Source organism: Meleagris gallopavo, chromosome 5, assembly GCF_000146605.3.
Source record: "Meleagris gallopavo isolate NT-WF06-2002-E0010 breed Aviagen turkey brand Nicholas breeding stock chromosome 5, Turkey_5.1, whole genome shotgun sequence".
NCBI lineage: Eukaryota > Metazoa > Chordata > Aves > Galliformes > Phasianidae > Meleagris > Meleagris gallopavo.
The window spans coordinates 57182791-57202981 of NC_015015.2; the positions used below are offsets into that span (position 1 = coordinate 57182791).

The 20191-nt window shown below is 46.2% G+C and overlaps 1 protein-coding gene across 4 annotated transcripts in view; it reads right to left on the reverse strand.

Moving 5' to 3' along the window:
* Positions 1 to 20191, reverse strand: part of MAP4K5 (mitogen-activated protein kinase kinase kinase kinase 5) — a 70401-nt gene that overhangs the window by 39598 nt on the left and 10612 nt on the right. For 3 of the 4 annotated variants that reach the window (XM_010712150.1, XM_010712149.1, XM_010712148.1), the window contains exons 1-2: positions 20108 to 20185; positions 2576 to 2633 (exon numbers count right to left, since the gene is read on the reverse strand). In XM_010712150.1, coding sequence (XP_010710452.1) covers positions 2576 to 2633; positions 20108 to 20182 — 133 coding nt within the window. In that variant the 5' untranslated portion in view covers positions 20183 to 20185. Of the gene's footprint in view, positions 1 to 2575; positions 2634 to 20107; positions 20186 to 20191 lie in introns of those variants that run through there. The other variant, XM_019616021.2, reaches the window with a different exon arrangement.

Here is a 20191-nt window from a genome sequence, read left to right on the forward strand (position 1 = left end):
TGTTTAAAAAACAACCAAACCAAACTGAAACAAAACAAAACCAACCTGGAAATGAGCAGCTCAGCTCACGGGAAATCTTACATCATTCAGACCAGAGGATCTTGGATGTGGGAAACCCCAAATTCTGTTGCCTGCAATCATTTTACCAAAGAGACCATCTATCACCCTAACAACAAGGCAGAAGAGTCACTCTCATAGGATGTCTAAATCAATTCACATTTCATTTATATAAAAACCAAAACATACATGGAACTTTCAGCAGGAATCAACAAAATGACCTTGGAACACCTCACAGGTCAGTAGGGAATGCAATATCCTGCAAGGAGAGGGAACTCAACTGCATGTCTTTATTGTCAGTAAGATAAAGATGGGTCTGAATTTGTCCCCTGTATCCCCATGCCACACGATACGTGAGGACTCATGCAGCTTTCAGTGTAAATGGACTTCAGTCTTCCTAATAATCTAGCTTGAGAGGGAGAAAATGAGGAGTGTGGTAAAGCCACCATAGCAATCCAGTCCAGAAATGTCTCTAACTCTTTTATTTTGGTAAAAACTGCTCTGATGAGTTAACTCAAACTCATGCATAGGTGCCTGACCATTCAAAAATGGCTGAAATATTAAACAAAAAACAAACCAAAACAAACAAGCAAACAACAACAACAAAAAAAACAACCAACCATCCAAACAAACAAAACCAACAAACCCACATCCAAGCACTTCAGAGATTCCATCCAGGACTGCTACCTTCAAGAAACGTTAACAAATTTTCAGAAGCCTAAAAAACAACAAAAAAAACAAAACAAACAACACAGATGCAAAGACCACGTTGCTCTTTTCTTGAGCTCCTTCAGCTCATTTCTATAAGAGGTGCTCCAGCCCTCCAAGCATCTTCATGGCCTCCTCTGCACCCACTCCAACAGCTTCACATCCTTTTTGCTGCGAGCCCTGGGCCTGGATGTGGTGCTCCAGATCCATAACTCCAGATCCATAACCTGCTGTCAAGGACAACAGGTGTGTTGGAAAATTTTAGTCCCTTGGACAGTACTAAACTTTTATGAAAGATGAATACTCTTTTTTAAAAGCAGTTTTTGCTGGAACTTTATTGCTCAAATAAAAATTTAGAAATGTCTGGTTTCTAAGATCGACTCTCTGATCACTACGTATGGTTTTGGTCATAGAGCCTTCAGTGGAAGACGTATTGGTGCTCAAGCTGGTCAGAACTCTTGGGTTGGCACAACAGATTTGAAAAGTTCTGCTAGCCTGGATTTGATAGAAATCCAGTAGGAGAAACTACAAAGTACAACACCAGAAGACTCTTCGTGTTTATGTACCCACACCTCTTTAACCAAGTGAGTGAACAGAACCAAGTAACCACAAACAAACAGGACAATGCATCTCCTTGAGCAAGAAATAGGAATATATCAACACAGCAAGATCCTCATCAAAATGACAGTCTTTAACCTGTCCAGTCGAGGAAAGATGTTGGGTGTGCAGGGAGATGCTTCAAAGCTGGTCTTCATAGCCTTCAATGCCCAAAGAGAGGCTGGTAGGGACTCTGATGGCCTCCAGTACAGCCTTTTGCTCCAAGCAGGGCTAACTGCAGTCAGGTCATGTTGCTCATGGCCTTGTTCCAGTCAACTCCCAAGAGTCTTCCAGGATGGAGATCCCACCATCACTTCTTTGACATTCTCCTTATGAAGAGTTTTTCCCATTTCCAACTGGAATCTCTCTTGCCATAGCCTGTGCCTACTGGCTCCCAAACCTTTGCTGGGCCCCCACTCTGCACATCTGCAGTGGAAGATGGTGTTCAGACTTCTCTTCAACCTTCCTGCCTTCAGAACAAAAAGCTCAGTTCCATCAGTCTTCCCTGTGTTACGTGCCCTTCCAGATTTTCTTTTCCTGCCTGTCTGTGTTAATTCCCTGTAGCACTCCAGTCACAGAAATTAACCCACATCTCCATAAACCCTACTACTTCCTAGCTTAGTGACCATACATAAACTTCCAGTGTCTCTTAATCTCTCCACAGACGAGTGATACTGAGCACTGGGAAAGCTCACATTCATAGAGCCCTCATCCCCTGTCCCAAAGAGCCAGGACCCCAAACATACAGCACAGGAGTTCAGGCAAGGACTGGCTGTGGAGACACTAAGGAGGCAAGGAGATGCAGAAGAGGGAAACACTAAAGAGGGATTTGAAAGGTATTCCAGAAGGCACTGATTTTCCCAACACACTTTTGGTGAGCACTGGTATCATTGCTTGGTCCCCTCCCCATTTTGATTCACAAAGCTCCCCACTCTTTCACAATCTACCATCTGTCCCGAATCTACTGCAACACGCTGGAACTGCAACATTTTTTTATGAAGCAACAAGTAAGGCAGATAAGAACGAACAAGGAAATCATGAGCAGGATATAACCAAAAGTAATGGTACATCCTGTAGAGCTTCCTGTCATCTAACCACTGAAACAGCAAAAATAAACTCACTTCTTTTGTCTGGAGCTTTGCAGCCATGAAAATCAACATGCGTAAAAACTGAAACTGCAATCCAAAAACATAGAAAAGAATGCAAAACTTACCAGGCTCTAACTTGATTATTTTTACAGCAGCCAGTTCTCCAGTATGAAGATTTCTAGCCTGAAATAAGAGAGTTAAGACACATTCAATTATACTGCAACGACATCTCAGAGAGTCTTACAAGATATGCTGGGATGTAATGTGTTACAAATACTGCACAACGCAATCAGCTGCAAGCAACCTGGGTGAGGATTATCTGGTCTTGGTATTAGCACTGCAACAACATAGTTGGGAATCTGAAGTGTTAGCAGCAGTTCCTTCCAGCTTCAAAAACCAAACAGCTTTTCATCAGCAAATTAGAGCTCATGCCTTCGAAACACCACTGTAAGGTGGTGTTAAAACTGAGAAATGCCTGCAGCCCATGCAAACTGGAGTGATGCAAAAGATGTGCTGCACTGTGGGCTGCCAGAGCATGCTGAACTGAACCCACCCACCTCATGGTGGGAAACCTCTGTGGCTCTGAAAGTGGAACTGACAGGCAGAAGAGAGAAGCTCTGCAGATGCAGCATGCTTCGTGGGAACTACTGGACTCTCAAACTCCTTCCAGTAGACCCTGGCTGACTGGTGTGGTCCCCACACTCCTCCACTCTTTACTCTGAGAGTGGTGAGAGAGGCTGTGGATGCCCCGTCCATCCCTGGAGGTGTTCAAGGCCAGGTTGGATGGGGCCCTGGGCAGCCTGGGCTGCTGTGAAATGTGGAGGTTGGTGGCCCTGCCTGTGGTTTGGGGGGGGGTTGGAGCTTCGTGATCCTTGAGGTTACTTCCAACACAGGCCATTCTGTGATTGTGTGAATGGAGCTCGAATCCAACCTTCCCACCATACCTGGAGGGAGTACTCCTGTAAACTTCCTATTGAGAACTCAGTGCTGGAAGACAAGGTTACAGGAGCCTTAGATTTGGAAAGCTGTATGAGGGGATTTCATTAACGCTGTTAACTCTGGTAAAAGGAGCTCTAAATCACTCAGGCACCATCACCAGAGCTAAGCTATATTATTTTCGACACACAACCTAATCCAATTAGGGACTGTGGCATTCCCTTTTTGCTGAGCATCCAGAAGTTAATGCCTTTTGACTCTTTGAGAGAAATTCAGCATCTTCTGAACACATAAAATGTGGTGAAAGGGTAAACTGTAGAAAATCTGAGGGAAACTGGGCCAGGTGAAATTGATAGATAAGTATTTAGGATAAGGAAATTTGTCCAAGGGCTGAGCTGGAGAAAGCCACTGCAGAACACGACCTTCTTCTCTTGCTTGTGGACAAGAAGTCTTCATTTAGCAACAGGTAGAGCAAGGACTTGAAATACGAATCCTCAATTGTGTCAACGCTTAGTCAAGCTTCCAAATCAAACTTTCCTACTATTGGGAAAAAAAAGCCAGCAATAATTGGCCCATTCAAAGTCCCATAGTGTTCAGGTAAGTGCCATCTGTCAGCATGCAGGGTAGGAAGGCTGGCAAGTGTGACTCAACTGAAAACAAAGCAAACCTGAACAACCATGCAACAGAACCAACTAATTTACGCAAATCACTGAACAGAGCGATGGCTGTCTGCTAACCACAAAGGAAACCTCTGCCACTTCTTTAAGTACCTTCCTACCAGAAATGCTCAGCAGACTGCAGCAAAATCATTTGCATTCATCAATATCCTGATGAAGCACATCAGGGACCTTTTTGGTATTGTTACACCAAACTGTTATGAAACACAGAGGTGCCTGTAAGAATGTGCTGCCTCCCACTGAAGTCAGGAAACCTCAACTATCCATCCTTCTATCCAAAACCAGCCAAGCCACCCAGATAAAGGAGACCAGACTGCACTGTGTACAGAAGATCACCTTCATCTCTGAAACACACAGAAGACTGTATTCTTTCCTGATATTCCCATCATTGTTCCCGTTATGCCAAAGCCTGAAAGAATAGCTTAAGACTGCCAAAGGGACACACACTGCTTGGCTGGGGTGCAAAGGTCCAGGCCAGAGCTCAGTGCATTGCTGGCTCTCAGCTCCCACACTGCACAGGCCACACAGCTTCACCCAAGAACATTCTGCTGCTATCCAGCATTACCATCACGTTTTTGGCAAAGCCCCAACACGGACTGTTTTGGTTTTCAGCCATCAACCTTTGCCTGATGGCATGGAAAGCTTTTCACCAGGTTGGCATTTACGGACTGAACGTATTGAGCTGTCTGTACCAGTCACTCTAAAACAGGTTTCTTGGTCTTGCAATTTCATCTTCCAACTCAATACTTTTCTTGAATTGACACCAGGACCACACACACTATTTAAAGCCTATCATGCCAGCACCAAAGGCAAAAATACCAAGCATTCCCTCACGCTCAGCACCACAGTATCCCAGCGTGGCTGCGACTGGAGGTTCTGCTGGAACCCTCTGGTCCCACTCTGTCCCATCAGGGACACTCAGAGCTGGTGCCCAGAGCACCTGGGGCTTTTAGAGGTCTCCAAGGAGGAGACCCCACAGCCTCTCAGTCCCTGCATCAGTGCTCCGTCACCTGCACAGCACAGAAACACTTCTGATGGTCAGAGGAAGCCTCCCGTGCTCCAGTTTATGCCCACTGCCCCTTGTCCTGGCTGCATCCTCTCTGCACCCCCATTCAGGTGGGGACCCCCTCCTCAGCTCCAGGCTGAGCAGCCCCAGTTCTCGGCCCCTCCTCACAGCAGAGCTGTTTCAGGCCCTGCAGCACCTCGCTGGCCCACGCTGGGCTCTCTCCACTATGCCCAGGCCTCTCCTCTACTGAGGGCCCAGAACTGGGCCCAGAACCCCACGTTTGGCCTCACCAGCACTGAGTAGGGACGAGGATCCCCTCCCTTGACCTGCTGACAATACTTTGCCTAAGGCAGCCCGGGACACCAACAGCCCCCTTAGCAGCAAGAGCTCAGCAGCTTGTTGGGTTGCTCGCAGATACTAGAACTGTATCAGATCTTCTGTCTGGAGGGTCAGTTGCAAGCCTTCAGCAAGCTTCCCAGGAGAGTCACCCACCCCTAAGTGCAACTATCAGCTTTTATCCCTCCTACAACTGCACCCACTTTACACAGATACCTACACCTCTGTCTGTTGCCACCTCTTGCTTTTTCAGCCTTTCTACTCCTTACCTTTCTGTCAGCTGAAAACTTCATCAATAATGAATGGCGGTTATCTCACATATCATGAAAAACAAAAGCTGATGAAGGCTAAAAACTGTTCCCCCGTGGCACACAGTTTGCATTGCTGGGCTATGTTAAAAAGAACGGTGCAATACTGAGGGAGTCGGCCTTTGTGAACCAATCCTGACGTTTTACCAAACATGAAATCTGACAAAACTCACCCATTTCTTACAATAGTTCTTACAGCCAGTTCTGACACTACAGGCTAAGAGACCACAGCCTGGCCCTGGCCCAGCTCCCTCCTGTGCTGGAGCCCACATCCCCGTCAGCTCCCTGCTGCGCTTCCCACGCCACAGAAGAACAGCCCGACTTCCCCGACAGATTGCAGAAGGAAGCCAGAGCCTCCGCTGCCTGCTAGCACTGATCTTGTTCTATTTCATGAGACTCAAAACTAAAAATTATGTTCTACATTGCTTAGAGTGAAAATTAAAACTATGGGATTTTGGCAGAATGATTGCAAAGTTATAGAAGGAAGTCTGACTGACACAAGAATGGGACAAGAATGAGGGCATGTTTGAATGGAGTGAGCCATAGAATTAACCCCTGAATCACAGAATTGTTAAGGTTGGCCTTATTTAGCTCTACATCATATACAGCATGTATGTACTGAAAGAAAGGCTGGGGGCTATTTGGTCACCCCCTTTCCTGGCTATGGGAGGAGTGACAGCACCCCAATGAACACAGCTCTTCCAGAATTTTTTACCAGCTACATGCTAATCCTACAGAACAAGAGAGCCTGTGTTCAAAATGAAATACAAGGACTGCTTTTTTTTTTTCTTTCCCCCCAATGTCCCATTACAGGACAAACCCAGGCACAGCACAAGCTGTGAGTCCCAATGGCAAACTCAAAAAGAAGAGATGCAGTACCAAGAGGGCTGAGGATTTGGGCAGACAAAAGCAGAACTGCTTTATGTGCACATTTAAAGTTCAACTCTGTGTGCTCAGCCTCCTTTATGGAATCATAGAATTGCTCACGTTGGAAAAGACCTTAAAGATCATCAAGTCCAACCACTATTCAAGTACAACCATACTACTCTACCACTATCCTTGTCCAGCTGCTTTCTTCTTCAACACTGACGAAGAGAAGGGCAAGACTTGGACACCAATACCACAACTTCCAAATCAGTATCCTCAATTTCCAGGGTGAAATATCCCCCTCATTCCTATGCCTGTGTCTGATCTCCAGCCTTGAATCAACTCTCCAGTTCACCAGCAGATTCATTTGTTCAACTGAGGCTTCATTTAATCTAATCAGAACTGCAGCTCCTGTGGCAACCCTCCCACACACCCCCACGTTATTCATTCCTTGCCAAGCTTCACTCATCAGTGACCACGATGCTTCGCTGTCTCATCTGCTGCTTGCTTTTTCTCAGCAGCCTCACGCACCTCCCGAAGGTCCCCTGACTTCCAGCCACTGAAATGGAGGTTTAGTCATCTGCCTTCTAGTTTCTGACTTCTGACTTCATAACTCTTAACTTGCTCTGTCCTGTTCTGAAATTCCCAGCACGGATAATGGGAACAGCTTCCTTTCTAAAACTGTGTAACTCCAGAGCTCCTCACAAAACCTTTAAAGGCAAAATGAAGTTAATTTGCTGTGCCAGCCTAGAATTACTATCCTTCACAAAAGAAGGACACTGCAACCTTTTGTAGTGTCACACCTTAGCAAAGCACATTTGTAGAAGAAACCAAACTCTCTGAAAGCTCTAAGAAAACAACCCTCGAACGTCTGCAGCTAAAGGTTAACATGGGCACAGAGACCAGTCATGGCAGCTCACGGCTGCAAAGAAAACAAGCGGCTCCCAATCCCCCCACATAAGCCCTGGCCTTGGGGTCAGGACAGTGCAAAAGCCAAAGGGTCACCTCGTCGGGCTGCAGGCTGACTGCAGAGCTCTGCCTGCTCTCCAGCCTAAACCAGCAGGTCCTGGTACAGCTTTCCAGTCTCAGATGAACTGAGCACATTCCAGCCCCTGTCCCAACACCAGCCATCACGCCCTATAAGCACCACCTGCCCACCTTTCTAGACATGGTATATGACTCACCTATATTCCCCACATTCCCCTGTACCAACCTCCTACCTAGGAGCACGTACCAAGCTCACCTAGACGTGACTACTGGACAATCCCGTGTGTATTTTTGTTTGTTTGATCTAAAATAAACAAACCCGACCCCATTATATAAACAAATCCTTCATTCCAAGCAAACCCACAGGGTGTTGGGCCCTGAAAAAAGGCCCTTCTGCCCAGCACTGAGAGCATTTCCACAACAGACACCAAACATCTTCCCCTTCATGCAGTTCCAGCTCTGCAGGAATTTAAAAAGAAGTGCGATAGGATAGCTATAAGGAATGGAGCATAAGTGGGATGAGTCTACAAAATCCTAAAGCAGATCTTACTGTGTGGGATTAGATTTGTGCCAGACAGAACAAGCACTCTTCCCATCCCGAGTCCCCGCAATGCTCTGTTAATCTCTGCAGGTGTGCCAAGGCAGCTCACCTGTAAAGCAGACGTCAATGTAATCTGAGCTGTTACAAAATAATACCTAAGAGCACCTTCTTATTTTCAGAGCTCTTTCTCTTTCAGGAGGCAGAAAGAGCCAAAAGGCAATTGTTCACTCTGCGGTTTTCCAGCTGGATCTTTAATTGAGAGCCGTACCAGGCTCTTCTATGGGGAGAAGGCACAGAGGCTTTCAGAAGCCACTTCCCTAACAGAGACTTCACAGATTCAGCGCCCTGAAAGAGATCCATCTCTCACAGCCATCGCCACAGCACTTTCCAGAATAAACTAAGAACAAAGATTCACATGCTGATTTTACTTGTGTCAGTGAGTTCACACTGCAGCAGCACTACCAGCACAGCCATCTCCATTTCTTCTGCCAGAGAGCAGTCAGGCACTGGAATGGGCTGCCCAGGGAGGTGGGGGGCTCACCATCTCTGGAGGTGATCCAGATACATTTAGGTGTTGTACTGAGGGACATGGTTTGATAGGACAAGGGGGAATGGTTTGAAACTGAGACAGGGGAGGTTTGGGTTGGATATGAGGAGGAAGTTTTCAGCCAGAGGGTGGTGATGCACTGGAACAGGTTGCCCAAGGAGGCTGTGGATGCCCCATCCCTGCAGGCATTCAAGGCCAGGCTGGATGTGGCTCTGGGCAGCCTGGGCTGCTGGTTGGCGACCTGCACACAGCAGGGGGTTGGAACTGGATGAGCACTGTGCTCCTTTGCAACCCTGTGATTCTATGGTTTGGTGGGGAACTATTGGTAGGGAGGTGGTTTGACTGGATGATCACGGAGGTCTTTTTCAACCTTAGTGATTCTACGGTTTTATGACTACAGACACTTTCCTACTCAAGGCCAATCAAGCAGTAAGGGATTAGAGGCTCATTAACGACATTAGGCCAACTCCTTTTATTCCTGCAGAGAAAACAGGCCCAGGACGTGTACCAGCAAACTGCCTTTCCAGCTCTGCCACAGACCTCAGCAGCCGCAAAACATTCAATTCTCATTCCTATCAATCACTGCTGAAGGACAAAGACCTATGGCGATGTGGGAATAACAGCACCAAAGCTCAGTGCACATCTCAGCAGCATTCAGAAGAAAAAAATAACGGTACCAAAAAAAAGCAGCTGTATGCTTCCAAGTTGGTTATTCTCCTTGTGATCCTCCTATGAAATCTTGGCAAATCATTGTTCGCAAATATTTGGCGCAATCCTTCCAAAATTGAAAAGCTGAAGCTAGAAATAGGCCCTGACCACAAAAGTGCTGTTTAGCAACTAATGCAGCACAAGAGATACAAAACAAATACCACATGAGAGGAAAAAAACAAAAAACAAACCAAAAAAAAAAGCCAAATTTTGATGCAGCTGGAGCAAAAGTAAAATAACAAACACAACTTCTCAAGTCACAACAGTGTGAGTAAGATTGTTTTGGGAAGCTAATAGAAATAGCTTACCCTCCTGCAGAACAACAGACATTTGTGAGCACATGAGGTGACATAAACCAAAGCATGTCCATGAAGGTATGGACATGCTTAGAACTGTGCACACATGGCTAACAGCTTGAATGGCTGGGGTGTAATTAGGGGGAAATTATGAATAAATAAATCATAAATAAAGATACATTTGAACAAATTATTAAAGTTAAAAGGGCTTCTTACATAAAAGGGTTATAAAAGGGTTGAAAGCACATATCAAGATACAGGAAAAAATTCCCTCCAATTTTATGGAGTATAAATTCAAGTAACATTAAAAGACTGTGCATTTTATAGCTGCAAGGGCATTTACCTGCTCCTCAGAGATGAAAGAACTCAGGACGTGCAATCCAAAATCGTGAAGGAGAGCAAGAGAGGAATCAGGGAGTTGAACTAATGGCGCACCCAGTCTCTCAGCATCCCCCCCAAGCCAAGGCAGCACCATTAACCCCACTTCATACATTAGAAACACACCAATATCATACATTAGATAGACACCAATATCATTTGTTTCAGGGAAGCTCTGAGGAATGTCCAACAATTTGCACACAGCAAGGACAGAACTGCCAAGCACTACTCAAGAAACCAATGATTCAGGTCCAAAGCTCTTGACTGTGCTTTCCCAACACAAAAATAAACCAACAAAAACCCAAACTTGTGCTTTCTAGACTAGGAGGAAAGCATGGCTTTGAAGCAGAAAGCAAGCTGTAAGCCACTTCTGTTCTTCTTCAGGACCAAGCCTTCTGAAGCACAGGCACAAATCCTCATTGATTCCTTTTCCTTATTGTCATTTATCTGACAGAACGTAGAGCAATGCAGGCGAACAACACAGATTTCAGCAGCAAAATCTAATGCCAGCATCGTTATCCTGTCAGTTCCTCCTTAAATTTCAGTTCCTCAAAGAGACACCAACAGTGAGAGGACCAGGAGAAAGCAAACAAAGTTGGCTGTGTGAAGGAGACAGATCTGGGTGTTTTGTTTGGTGTCGTCAGTCAATGAAACAGTGACCAGAATGGATGGAATGAATGAAAAAGAAGCTATGTAAAGCAAAGATAAAAGAAAAAGAGGTAAAAGAAAGGTTAAGTACAAAATGTCTTGTACTTAGATTGAGTGCAGAGGGGAAATATGATCTGTAATAAAGTGGAAGTGTATCTTTCTGGATTTCACAGCTACCTTATCCCCTCACACCTTATTTTAGCCCAAAAGCAGGGGTTTTGGTGCTTGTCTGGGTATTTTTTTTTCTTTTTTTCATTTTTCAAGTTTTAAGTTGCTTCCTTGACTTGGACTCATCCACTCATGCAAATGAAGCAACTAGAAAAGAAGAAACAAGCTTTTTTGACAGCTTATTCTACAGCTGTCAAACCCTGGTTTCACTTCAGCAGCCTTGTTTCAACCCATCAGGCCACTGACCTCCCCAGCTCACTTGCTCTTTAAAACAGACAGAAAATAACGTACACACTATGCAAGTTATATTACAGTAAGCTAGGCCTCATGATTGAATTTGTATTTTAAAGGAAGAATATTTCCCCAATTTTCATGCAGTTGAAAACATTTTCCACCTTGTCATTCCTCTTTGTTTTGTTATGTATGCAAAATTTCCTCTTAGCATGAAGTTCCCAGGATATCCCCAGTTGGAAGGGATAACACACAAGGATCAGCCCAGCTCCTGAGTTAGTGCATCTCAGCACTAACCCTGCTGCCACACACATGCATCCTCAGCATCCTTCTTGTCCTAAGAACACTCTGATGGAGGGCTGATGATCCACACACCTGCTCAGTGGAAGGAACAAGACAAAATCTTCATGAAGCTACAGAAAAAAAAACAAAAAAAAAACAAAAAGCAGACCTGTAAATCAAAACAGATCCCAGCCTTAAACAGAAAGCCAAAGCTGTCACATGTAATATTACACTTGCTATAAGGTATCCTGAAGACATGATGTACCCTGCAAGTGTATTCCACCTGCAGGAAGTTTAAGATATCATAACTGCCCTTCTCTGCACACAGGGCAACCACGCAGGGATCACATGCAGATTCCACTTTGGGCTGCCCTCAGCCAAAGAAAATGATGCACATGGGTGAAGTAATGAAATCAGAAACCATGAGAGAGTAGGAGGGCCAAAGCTGTCACGTCAAGATGAACTCAGCGCCCACTGAGACTGCACTGCATCAGAGCTGTCGAGGACACAGCTGGCCCCACATTTCCCCATGGCAAACCCAGCACCTGGCTGACATGCAGCATTCCCTGCTGGCTGCAGGAAGCACTGAGGCTCCTAGAAATAGAGGCAGCAGCTGCTTCATCTCCCTCCCAAGTTCATTGCTTTGTCGTTTCATGGAGGAAAGCCACAGCCCGCTGCTCTCCTCCTCTCAAACTCATCCCCCAGAAGTGACCTTTGCTGCCCAACCCAGCACAGCCCATCTCAGGACATCCCAGTCCACGAGCTGGACAGATCTCAGAATCTGCAGAATGAGAAAGAGACAAAGTTTCTGTTTCCGTACCCTAAAAAGGCAATCAGTTGTGGCTGCTGAAGTGACAGCAGATGAAGCCCAAACCTCCCTCTCCATCCTCAAGCTCTACCCCCAGTTTGGTGCTGGGAGGAAATGTGAAACTAGGCTCTCTAGACAGGAAATGTTTGGCAAAGTTTTAAAGGCATTATGCTAATTAGAAATGCTACTCAATTGCTCCTACAGTGACTTATGTCTCTTCACAACGATCCAAGCAGTTGACTGTCACAACTCAAACACTGCTTTGAATTTTAACACCGACATGCCTGAAGCTGTGATTTGGATTCCTCCTGAACTTCACCAAGGCCAGGCTGGATGTGGCTCTGGGCAGCCTGGGCTGCTGGTTGGTGACCCTGCACATAGCAGGGGGTTGAAACTAGATGAGCACTGTGGTCCTTTGCAACCCAGGCCATTCTAGGATTCATGCTGACCAGGTATTTTGGCTATGCAGACACGCTCAGCCCACCCAAGAACCCCTCAGGAAGTGCTGATATGACAGAAGTGATGCCCATGACACGCAGCCTGGTTCAGCTGCCTCTCTTCACAGTACCCTGCTGTTATCCTCATCCCTGCGATGGAAATTGCCCTCCTCATACAGGGAGCATTTCACAGGGCTTCTTCAAAAAAAAAGGCATCTCAGATACCTTAAATTAACTCCTACCCCTCTCCGAGAGCCCAGCATGTACTGTGAGCAACACAGCAAACACTCTCCCTTTTACCCCCTGCAGGCTAAACTCATCACAAGAAAAAAATTCAATTACTGCTGTTTTCACACCCTCCATAAACACAGTGCAAATACCTGACGCTCACACTTTAACTCTTTACCGTTTATCTTCCATCAAGATTAATGACTACATTCTTGGGAGGTTATCATTCATCCATTATCTTGCACGTCCACACATTAAACAGCAAGTAAAGGCAAATGTAACACTGTTCTCTATCAGCAAACAGCCCTACTTGTAGATGAAAGCAGAACAAAACCACAGCTTCTCGGAGCAGATCGTCAAATTCAAGTTACTATTTGGCTTTACCATCTCTCAGCCTTTGCAGCTCCTTCTCACTGATTCTGGAGGTAACTGCACAGCCTGGCATGCATAGTGCTGCTTGGGCAGCATGCTGGCAATGCAGGTTGCTGAAAAATATCAAACACAGAACTCCAGATACTTAAGTAGGGCATGAATGTGATAAATGGATAAACCATCCAGAGTAAGTTCATCTGTTCTGCACCTAATTAGAAAGAGAGCAAGCCATCAAACAACCTCTTGGCAGAGATAGCCACAATTTATCTCCTTAGCACGTACAGCCAGAATAAACTTGAATATACATAACTTACATCTAAACACACATTTCTCCATTTCTACTTAGGGGGAAGAAACGATGCCTTTAATGCTGCACAAGAAAGCAAGTTCAAGGAGGTAACACCAATAAAGGCAGCAGAGCCCTGCAAAGACCTCCTCTCTGTGAGTAGGAACAGCAGCTGCCTCTCTGGAGCACCTCAATGTTCACATTTCAACAGGTCCAAATCCAGCTGCGTACAGCTGAAAATATGCTTCATGCAAGCAGAGAGAAGACATCAGCCTTCTCTCCAGTGCCCCGCTCCCACCTTTTTAATGCTTCTGTGACGACAAGTCCCCTTAGGAGCCCTTTGCCTGGGACTTGGCAGGGCCAGGAGCACCCACGGAACAGACTGGCCTCTGAACCAAGCCCTGCCTGGAAGCGGGCAGGAAGCAATTCCTGGCTCACCTGCAGTGGGTGGGACAGCCCACAGACGGAGTGGGGTCTTCCATTTGCCACCTTGGGTTCTTTGATGGCAAGGAAGGTCCTTGCAGGCTCTACCCATTGTGCTGGATAAAATCAGTAACTCTTGGGTAAAGGAATTCCAAAAGATGAAGTGCAAAATGGAAAACTCCCTGCACTAAATGCAGAATTTCTCCTTTAAATTAAGTGAGGAACTCCCAACTGCTCAGACCTCTGTGTGACAGAGCACTCCTGCAGGACAACGTGGGAAGAGGCAAGTCTGGAGCTCAAAATGATGGCACCAGGCTGAGCACTACCCAGCAGATGGAGACAGCAATTTTACAGAGCTGGTTACATGGAAATGGAGTGGGAAAGTATCCTGCCCTTCTCACTGAGCTTTTACTGAAATCCCAGAACGTGCTCACAACAACGGAAACTGCCATGAACCACAAATCAAAGTCCACCAAACCTTGAAAGTGTCCTCATTGATAGGAAGAATTCCAAAATTTGGAGAGAATTTAAAGTATTTTGATTCTTTGAAGAAATATAAGGCCTGAGATCCTAACAAAATGGCAAAGAAAATCTGTGAGCAACTTATATGTATCCAGAGACCAACCCATTTCACGCACAGAATCACCGTCTGTTGATGCTGCCTCCTCTCTTCATTCACAGCTGTAACCAAGAAGCAAGGTGCCAAACATGAATAAAGGTAACAAGCGTGTTTTCCCAGCTGCAGGGAGGGCAGACAGTTGCTGGTGTCAGCCAAAAAAGCTGGCAAACTCCGTGCTGGCCTTGTGAGCAGGAAAAGCTGCTCTACTGGACACAGCTGACCTGTGTGTCACACACCTCTCCTGATGCAACCTGGAAACCCTCAGCCACCTCTTGCTACAAGTTTTCACACACAGGGCGGTGAGGCACTGGAACAGGTTGCCCAAGGAGGCTGTGGATGCCCCATCCCTGCAGGCATCCAAGGCCAGGCTGGATGTGGCTCTGGGCAGCCAGATCTGCTGGTTGGTGACCAGCACATAGCAGGGGGGTTGAAACTAGATAATTGTGCTCCTTTTCAACTCAGGCCATTCTAGGATTATGTGATTCTATGAAGTCTTGGTCACATTCAAAGTTATCCATATGAGCTGGCACTAAAAACAACTACTGCATCTCCTGGGGCTGAAGCTGAAGTAGATACTGGTGTGCAAACACAACAATCTTTTACCTGTTCCTCTTTCTCAGAGATTTCCTCTGCTCTTGTGGTGTTTCAAAGGGGATGCAGAAACCACACCATGCACTTGAAAGAGAGCTCTGGGGTGGAAGGCAGAAAGGCCCATATAAAGCACCTCCGGTGTTCCAGACTGCTCTGCAAAAAGGTGTGCACACCTTTTTGGGACTGAACCAACACGCCCTCATTCCCTCCTTCCTGTGCACATCCACAAGACACTAAAGCCTCCCTGGATCGTTCCATAAATAATGAGAAAAAAACTAAAATCACCCACCCAGCAGAACATCTCCTCAAGGACAAGTTCAAGATAAGAACACTGCAGCAGGAGGCTACACCAGAACCAAGGCTGGTGCCACTGGGACATTAAACCCAACAGAACAGGCTCTCAGCTCCCCTATGACTTAAGAGATGCTTTAGTGCAAGGCAAACAATGCATATAATCCTTGCAGACAAGTGCTGTCAGCACACTTTACATTGCTTCCTATACCATCACTATGCTGGCACCAGCAGTTGCCTTTCTGGACACAGCCCTGGTACAGCTGACAGAAGCATACTGAAAGCTGCTGCCACACTTCCTTCAGCTCCTCTCCTCTGATACCTGGGAGGACAACTCTTCGAAGAGACACAGAAAAGAGACCAGACCTTATTTTTAAGATTTTGGACACTCACTACTTGCTTTTCAGAATCAGGGAAGAATTGGCATAGGGAGACATGCTCACCTTTGCTCTGAATCTCCACAGAATGGTGCCAAGCCCCAGGGCTCAGCAGGAGGCAGAGGTAGGAGAGCTCCTAAGGATGTCAGGACATTGCTGGACAGAGGATTCTGAGGTGAGAGCCATCAGATCAGAAACAAATCACACAGATACTCCCACACAGATCATGCATTTGTTTCAAAAGGCATCATCCTCAGCTAGACACTGAGTTTGGGTCCTCACATAGCGTTAGTGGGAAATACAGGTACACAGGAGGTGATATTTCAACCCAAACAGCTTTGAATGTTACACAATAAAGATGCTTATTAAGAAGAAATCAAAGACTACAAATGGAAAAGCAAAGGCTTCCCCCAGTTCCCAAATATCCTAAAAGTGGGTGTCAGCAAGCCACTGAGTAACTTAGTTCTCAGCAATGTTTTGTTGCATACACGTGTATCAGTACTTACTGACTGCATCCAGAAGAGAAGTATGCAACTTCCCAGAAGAAAACATCCACAACAGCACGAAGAAACTCAGCAGCAGCTGCTCTGATGCCATCCTAACCACCCTTCACGTGGAAAAACAAGAACATGCAGACTTCATGCATGGCTCCAGCAAACACTGCTAACTATAAGCTTGGAGGTGGAGAGGAAGAGAGGAAATCCCTCCGTGTGATAAATGCTTATGGTGATTTATAGGTGTAAGCAATGTGTGTGCACCAGGAAGAGAAGCACAGAATCAGGGATGGCCAATCCAGTTGGTCCACAGCTGCAAAAATGTACTCATAGAAAGTCTGAAGCATCTGACTGAAAGCTACCAGAGCCATAATGGTGCACTGGTAGTGAAACAAAGCTGTGGCACTCCACTTTTCATCTGTCCACTTGAAAAAGCAAAATGTTTTAACAAGGAAGTTAAAGACAAACTTTTGTTTTGTTTTAATAGTGAGGGAAAGGGTCTGGCTGAGTTGATCCAACTTCATTGCTCAGTATCTCCCTGCAGCAATCAGAGAGCAGTGTCAGAACAACACAGGGTGCTTCTGAGTTAATGCCATTAACTAGTGCAGGAGATTAAAAAGCACCCTAGAGAATAAGAAAAAGACTTAGCAGAGGAAAGGGGAAGGAATGAAACTTCTGTGATACTTACTAAAAATCTGTCTCCTTTGCAGGCATTTTCTGCTATTAATTTGGTACATTTGTATCCCACGGCTTCAGCCAAACCAGAGCATTCAAAAACACTGCTCACATCAACCATCCTTTTGCTCCCCTTCTTCAATACTGAAGATTAGCACAAACTCTGGGGCGCCTGCATGAGACTCCACAAAAAGCAAAGCCTTGCTTAGCTAGGAGAGAATGGGACAGAGGAGACGGCAGGCGGGAGCAGGACTCACACGTGCACTGGATGGCTTCCATTTCCCTTCTGTGTCTGAGGGGTGATTTGCAGACGTGATTCAGCTTTCTGTCCCACAACACCAGGCACCTGGACAGCTTCTGCATTAACCACGTGCAGTGTCTATTCCAGTACCACCACACAGGTACACGACCCAGCTTACACCGTTTTTAAATACTGCTTGTAGACGAGCAAAGTGGGCAAAGAGAAATCTGGCTGGAAAAAGCCAAATGAAGACTTCAGCTTTGCAGAGCTCAGGGGTACGATGCTGAGGCTGAGAACCATATGACTGGAAGTAAGGGGGAAAAATACCATTATCAAGTTATTAAGATCCACTGAGCACCCACTGCCATCACTATAACCTCTTTCAGAAGTCAGCAATTTAAGATATGCCTAACGCAGAAATTATTCCAATGGGTTGGTGTCAGCTCAATAACAAAATCCTCTAATACAAAGTAAAAAAAGCCCTTCCCTGCACAGATGGAACAACGATTGCAATAGGATTTTAATGAAGAGTGCACTCCCACAACTGCTAGGCCCAAACTTGGATCCAATTCCACTCACTGTGAATAGATAAGAAAATGTTTATTTAAGGATGGTTTCTCCCCCACCCTGAAATGCATTTTGGGGAATAAATATTAAAATAACAGCAACAATCCAGCACTTATGAGCGCCCTACAAGCAACCATTGTATGCCATGTGACAGAGGAAAAAACACCAAGACTAAGAAAACACATTCTAGCTTTAAGCATCCATAGTAGTTACGAAAAGCAAAGGGGGCAGGAGATTTTTAGCAAGGACTTAAGTATGTTTCTGTAACCTAATAGTGAACACAAATATTTGCTTAACCCCCGCCTTCGACTTCCAGAAAAGAACTAATTACTCTGACAGCTACCAAATGCCCCAAGAAGAATTTGAGGCATGAACCACCACCACCAAAAAGCAACAGAGAAAGAGACAGAGCTCCCACCATCAGAAGGGCTGCCTCATTTGGGCATCCTAAACCCAACTGTGAAGACACCAGTGACTCATTATAGCGATGGAGCAGAGGAACTGCTTCAAGAGGTGAGAGGAAAATTCCATCTTAATTTAAGAATGCTCTAACAAACCTCGTCTGAGCTCTGAAACATCCCAACCATCAGATATTGACTAAGAAACGCTTTCTATAAACACTGCTGACAGTGCTCAGTGAGCAATCTGTGCTAAGAGCCCTACCATGGACACAGAAAACTCAAAGTGCAATGTTTATACATCAATTGCTTTCAAGAAAAGAAGTTTACCTTAGATCCTTTTAAAATGAACACAACATCATTGGCTTTTAAAAATGAAGTTGGCTTTGCATATCTGCCGTAACAGCCTGCACCATCCCATTCAGTATTCCCTTGACACAGTTCCTCCCTGTTTACAAGGCTCTGTGAAAACAAAGAGCACACCAACGACCTAGAAACAGATGCAGGATTCCTAACTACTTTAAACTCATTAACTTCACACTTGGTTTAGAGGTGTAACAACTCTGTCCAAGGCTTCGATTTACGTTTCTCAGGTTGTGCCTGGAGAGGGTTTATCACTGAGACTCCTGCAGAACAGAAGGATGTTTACCAAGACTCAAAGAGAGGAGGTTTGGTGGGAAGGGGGGGGTGTTATTTACAGGGCACAGTGCAGGGCCCTGCATCCAGCCAGCTCCGGAACTGGAAGCTATAGGACATGTCAGCACAGCTCTCCACTCATTAGCAGGATAATGAGAAGCAGAATCTGTCTCTTTTTTTCCCACTAGGAGCAAAGGGATGACACAGAACACTTCCCTGTGACACAGCCAGTCACTTTTCACCACGCTGCCCTACACTGTGCAGCTATACCCAAACTAACCAGCTGAAGGCACGCTATGTTTCAGATTTATGAAACCCAAAATGCCCTTTTTAAGTATTATGGGCCAGATTTCCCAGTAAAGAAATCATAAAATCATAGAATCACAAGGTTGGAAAGGATCTGCAAGACCTTCTAGTCCAACCGTCCTCCCATCACCATTGCTATCACAAGCACTAAACCATCTCTCATTGCTCCTGAGTTGACTGATCTGCGCACAGCACTCTAAGGAAAAAAAATAAGAAGGTAAACATCCATTACCACGAAAACAAAATAGTTAAAAATAACTCCCCGGGGCCATTAGTAACCATTTCAAAGGGGGATGAGAACGAGATCCAGCTATAAAACTCCAATTCGAACATTAGCAACCAGCCCTCCCCCAGCACGCAGCAATTACCGGCGCCTTTCATGTGGCACAGCCACGCTCCTCAGTTTGGTCACACCAGGCCCATTTCGTGTACAGGCAGCAGCATTATGAAGTGTAACATCACAGCCATTCTGCCCACGGAGTTCAGAAATTCGGACTGCTGACACACGAGCCAAAAACATCACGACAAACAGAAAGGGCTCACGGAGCCATCATCAAATGGCTGGGTTGGAAGGGACTCAATGACCACCTGCCGTGGGCTGGGTGCCCCCCAGCTCAGCCGCCCAGCGACCCACCCACGGCCTCAGCACCGCCAGGGACGGGCACCCACAGCTCCGGCGGCCTGAGAAAGGCTACAAGAGGAACGTGGGACTCCCACACCGCTGCGGCCGGGACTGTTTGAGCAGCACCCGTCGGCTTTCAGCAGCAGCCCACAGCGAGCTCCAGCTCCGCTCCAGCTTCCGAAGAGCTTTAATCCGCTTCTGCCTTTTCGGCTATTATTAACCCCGGGGATAAAGTCGTTAATCGGGAGCTGGAAGCGACGCGCTCCGCGCAGGTAAATGCCCTCCGCCTTCAGCAACGGGCGAAGCGCCGCCCGCAGCCGGCGAGCCGGGAGCCGCGAGCCGCCGTCCCGCGGCAGATCCGGGCCCTTACCTTGTACACGTCGCCGTAGGTGCCGCTGCCCACGCGCTGGATCAGCTCGTAGTCCTGCTGCGGGTTCCGCCGCATGATGTCCCC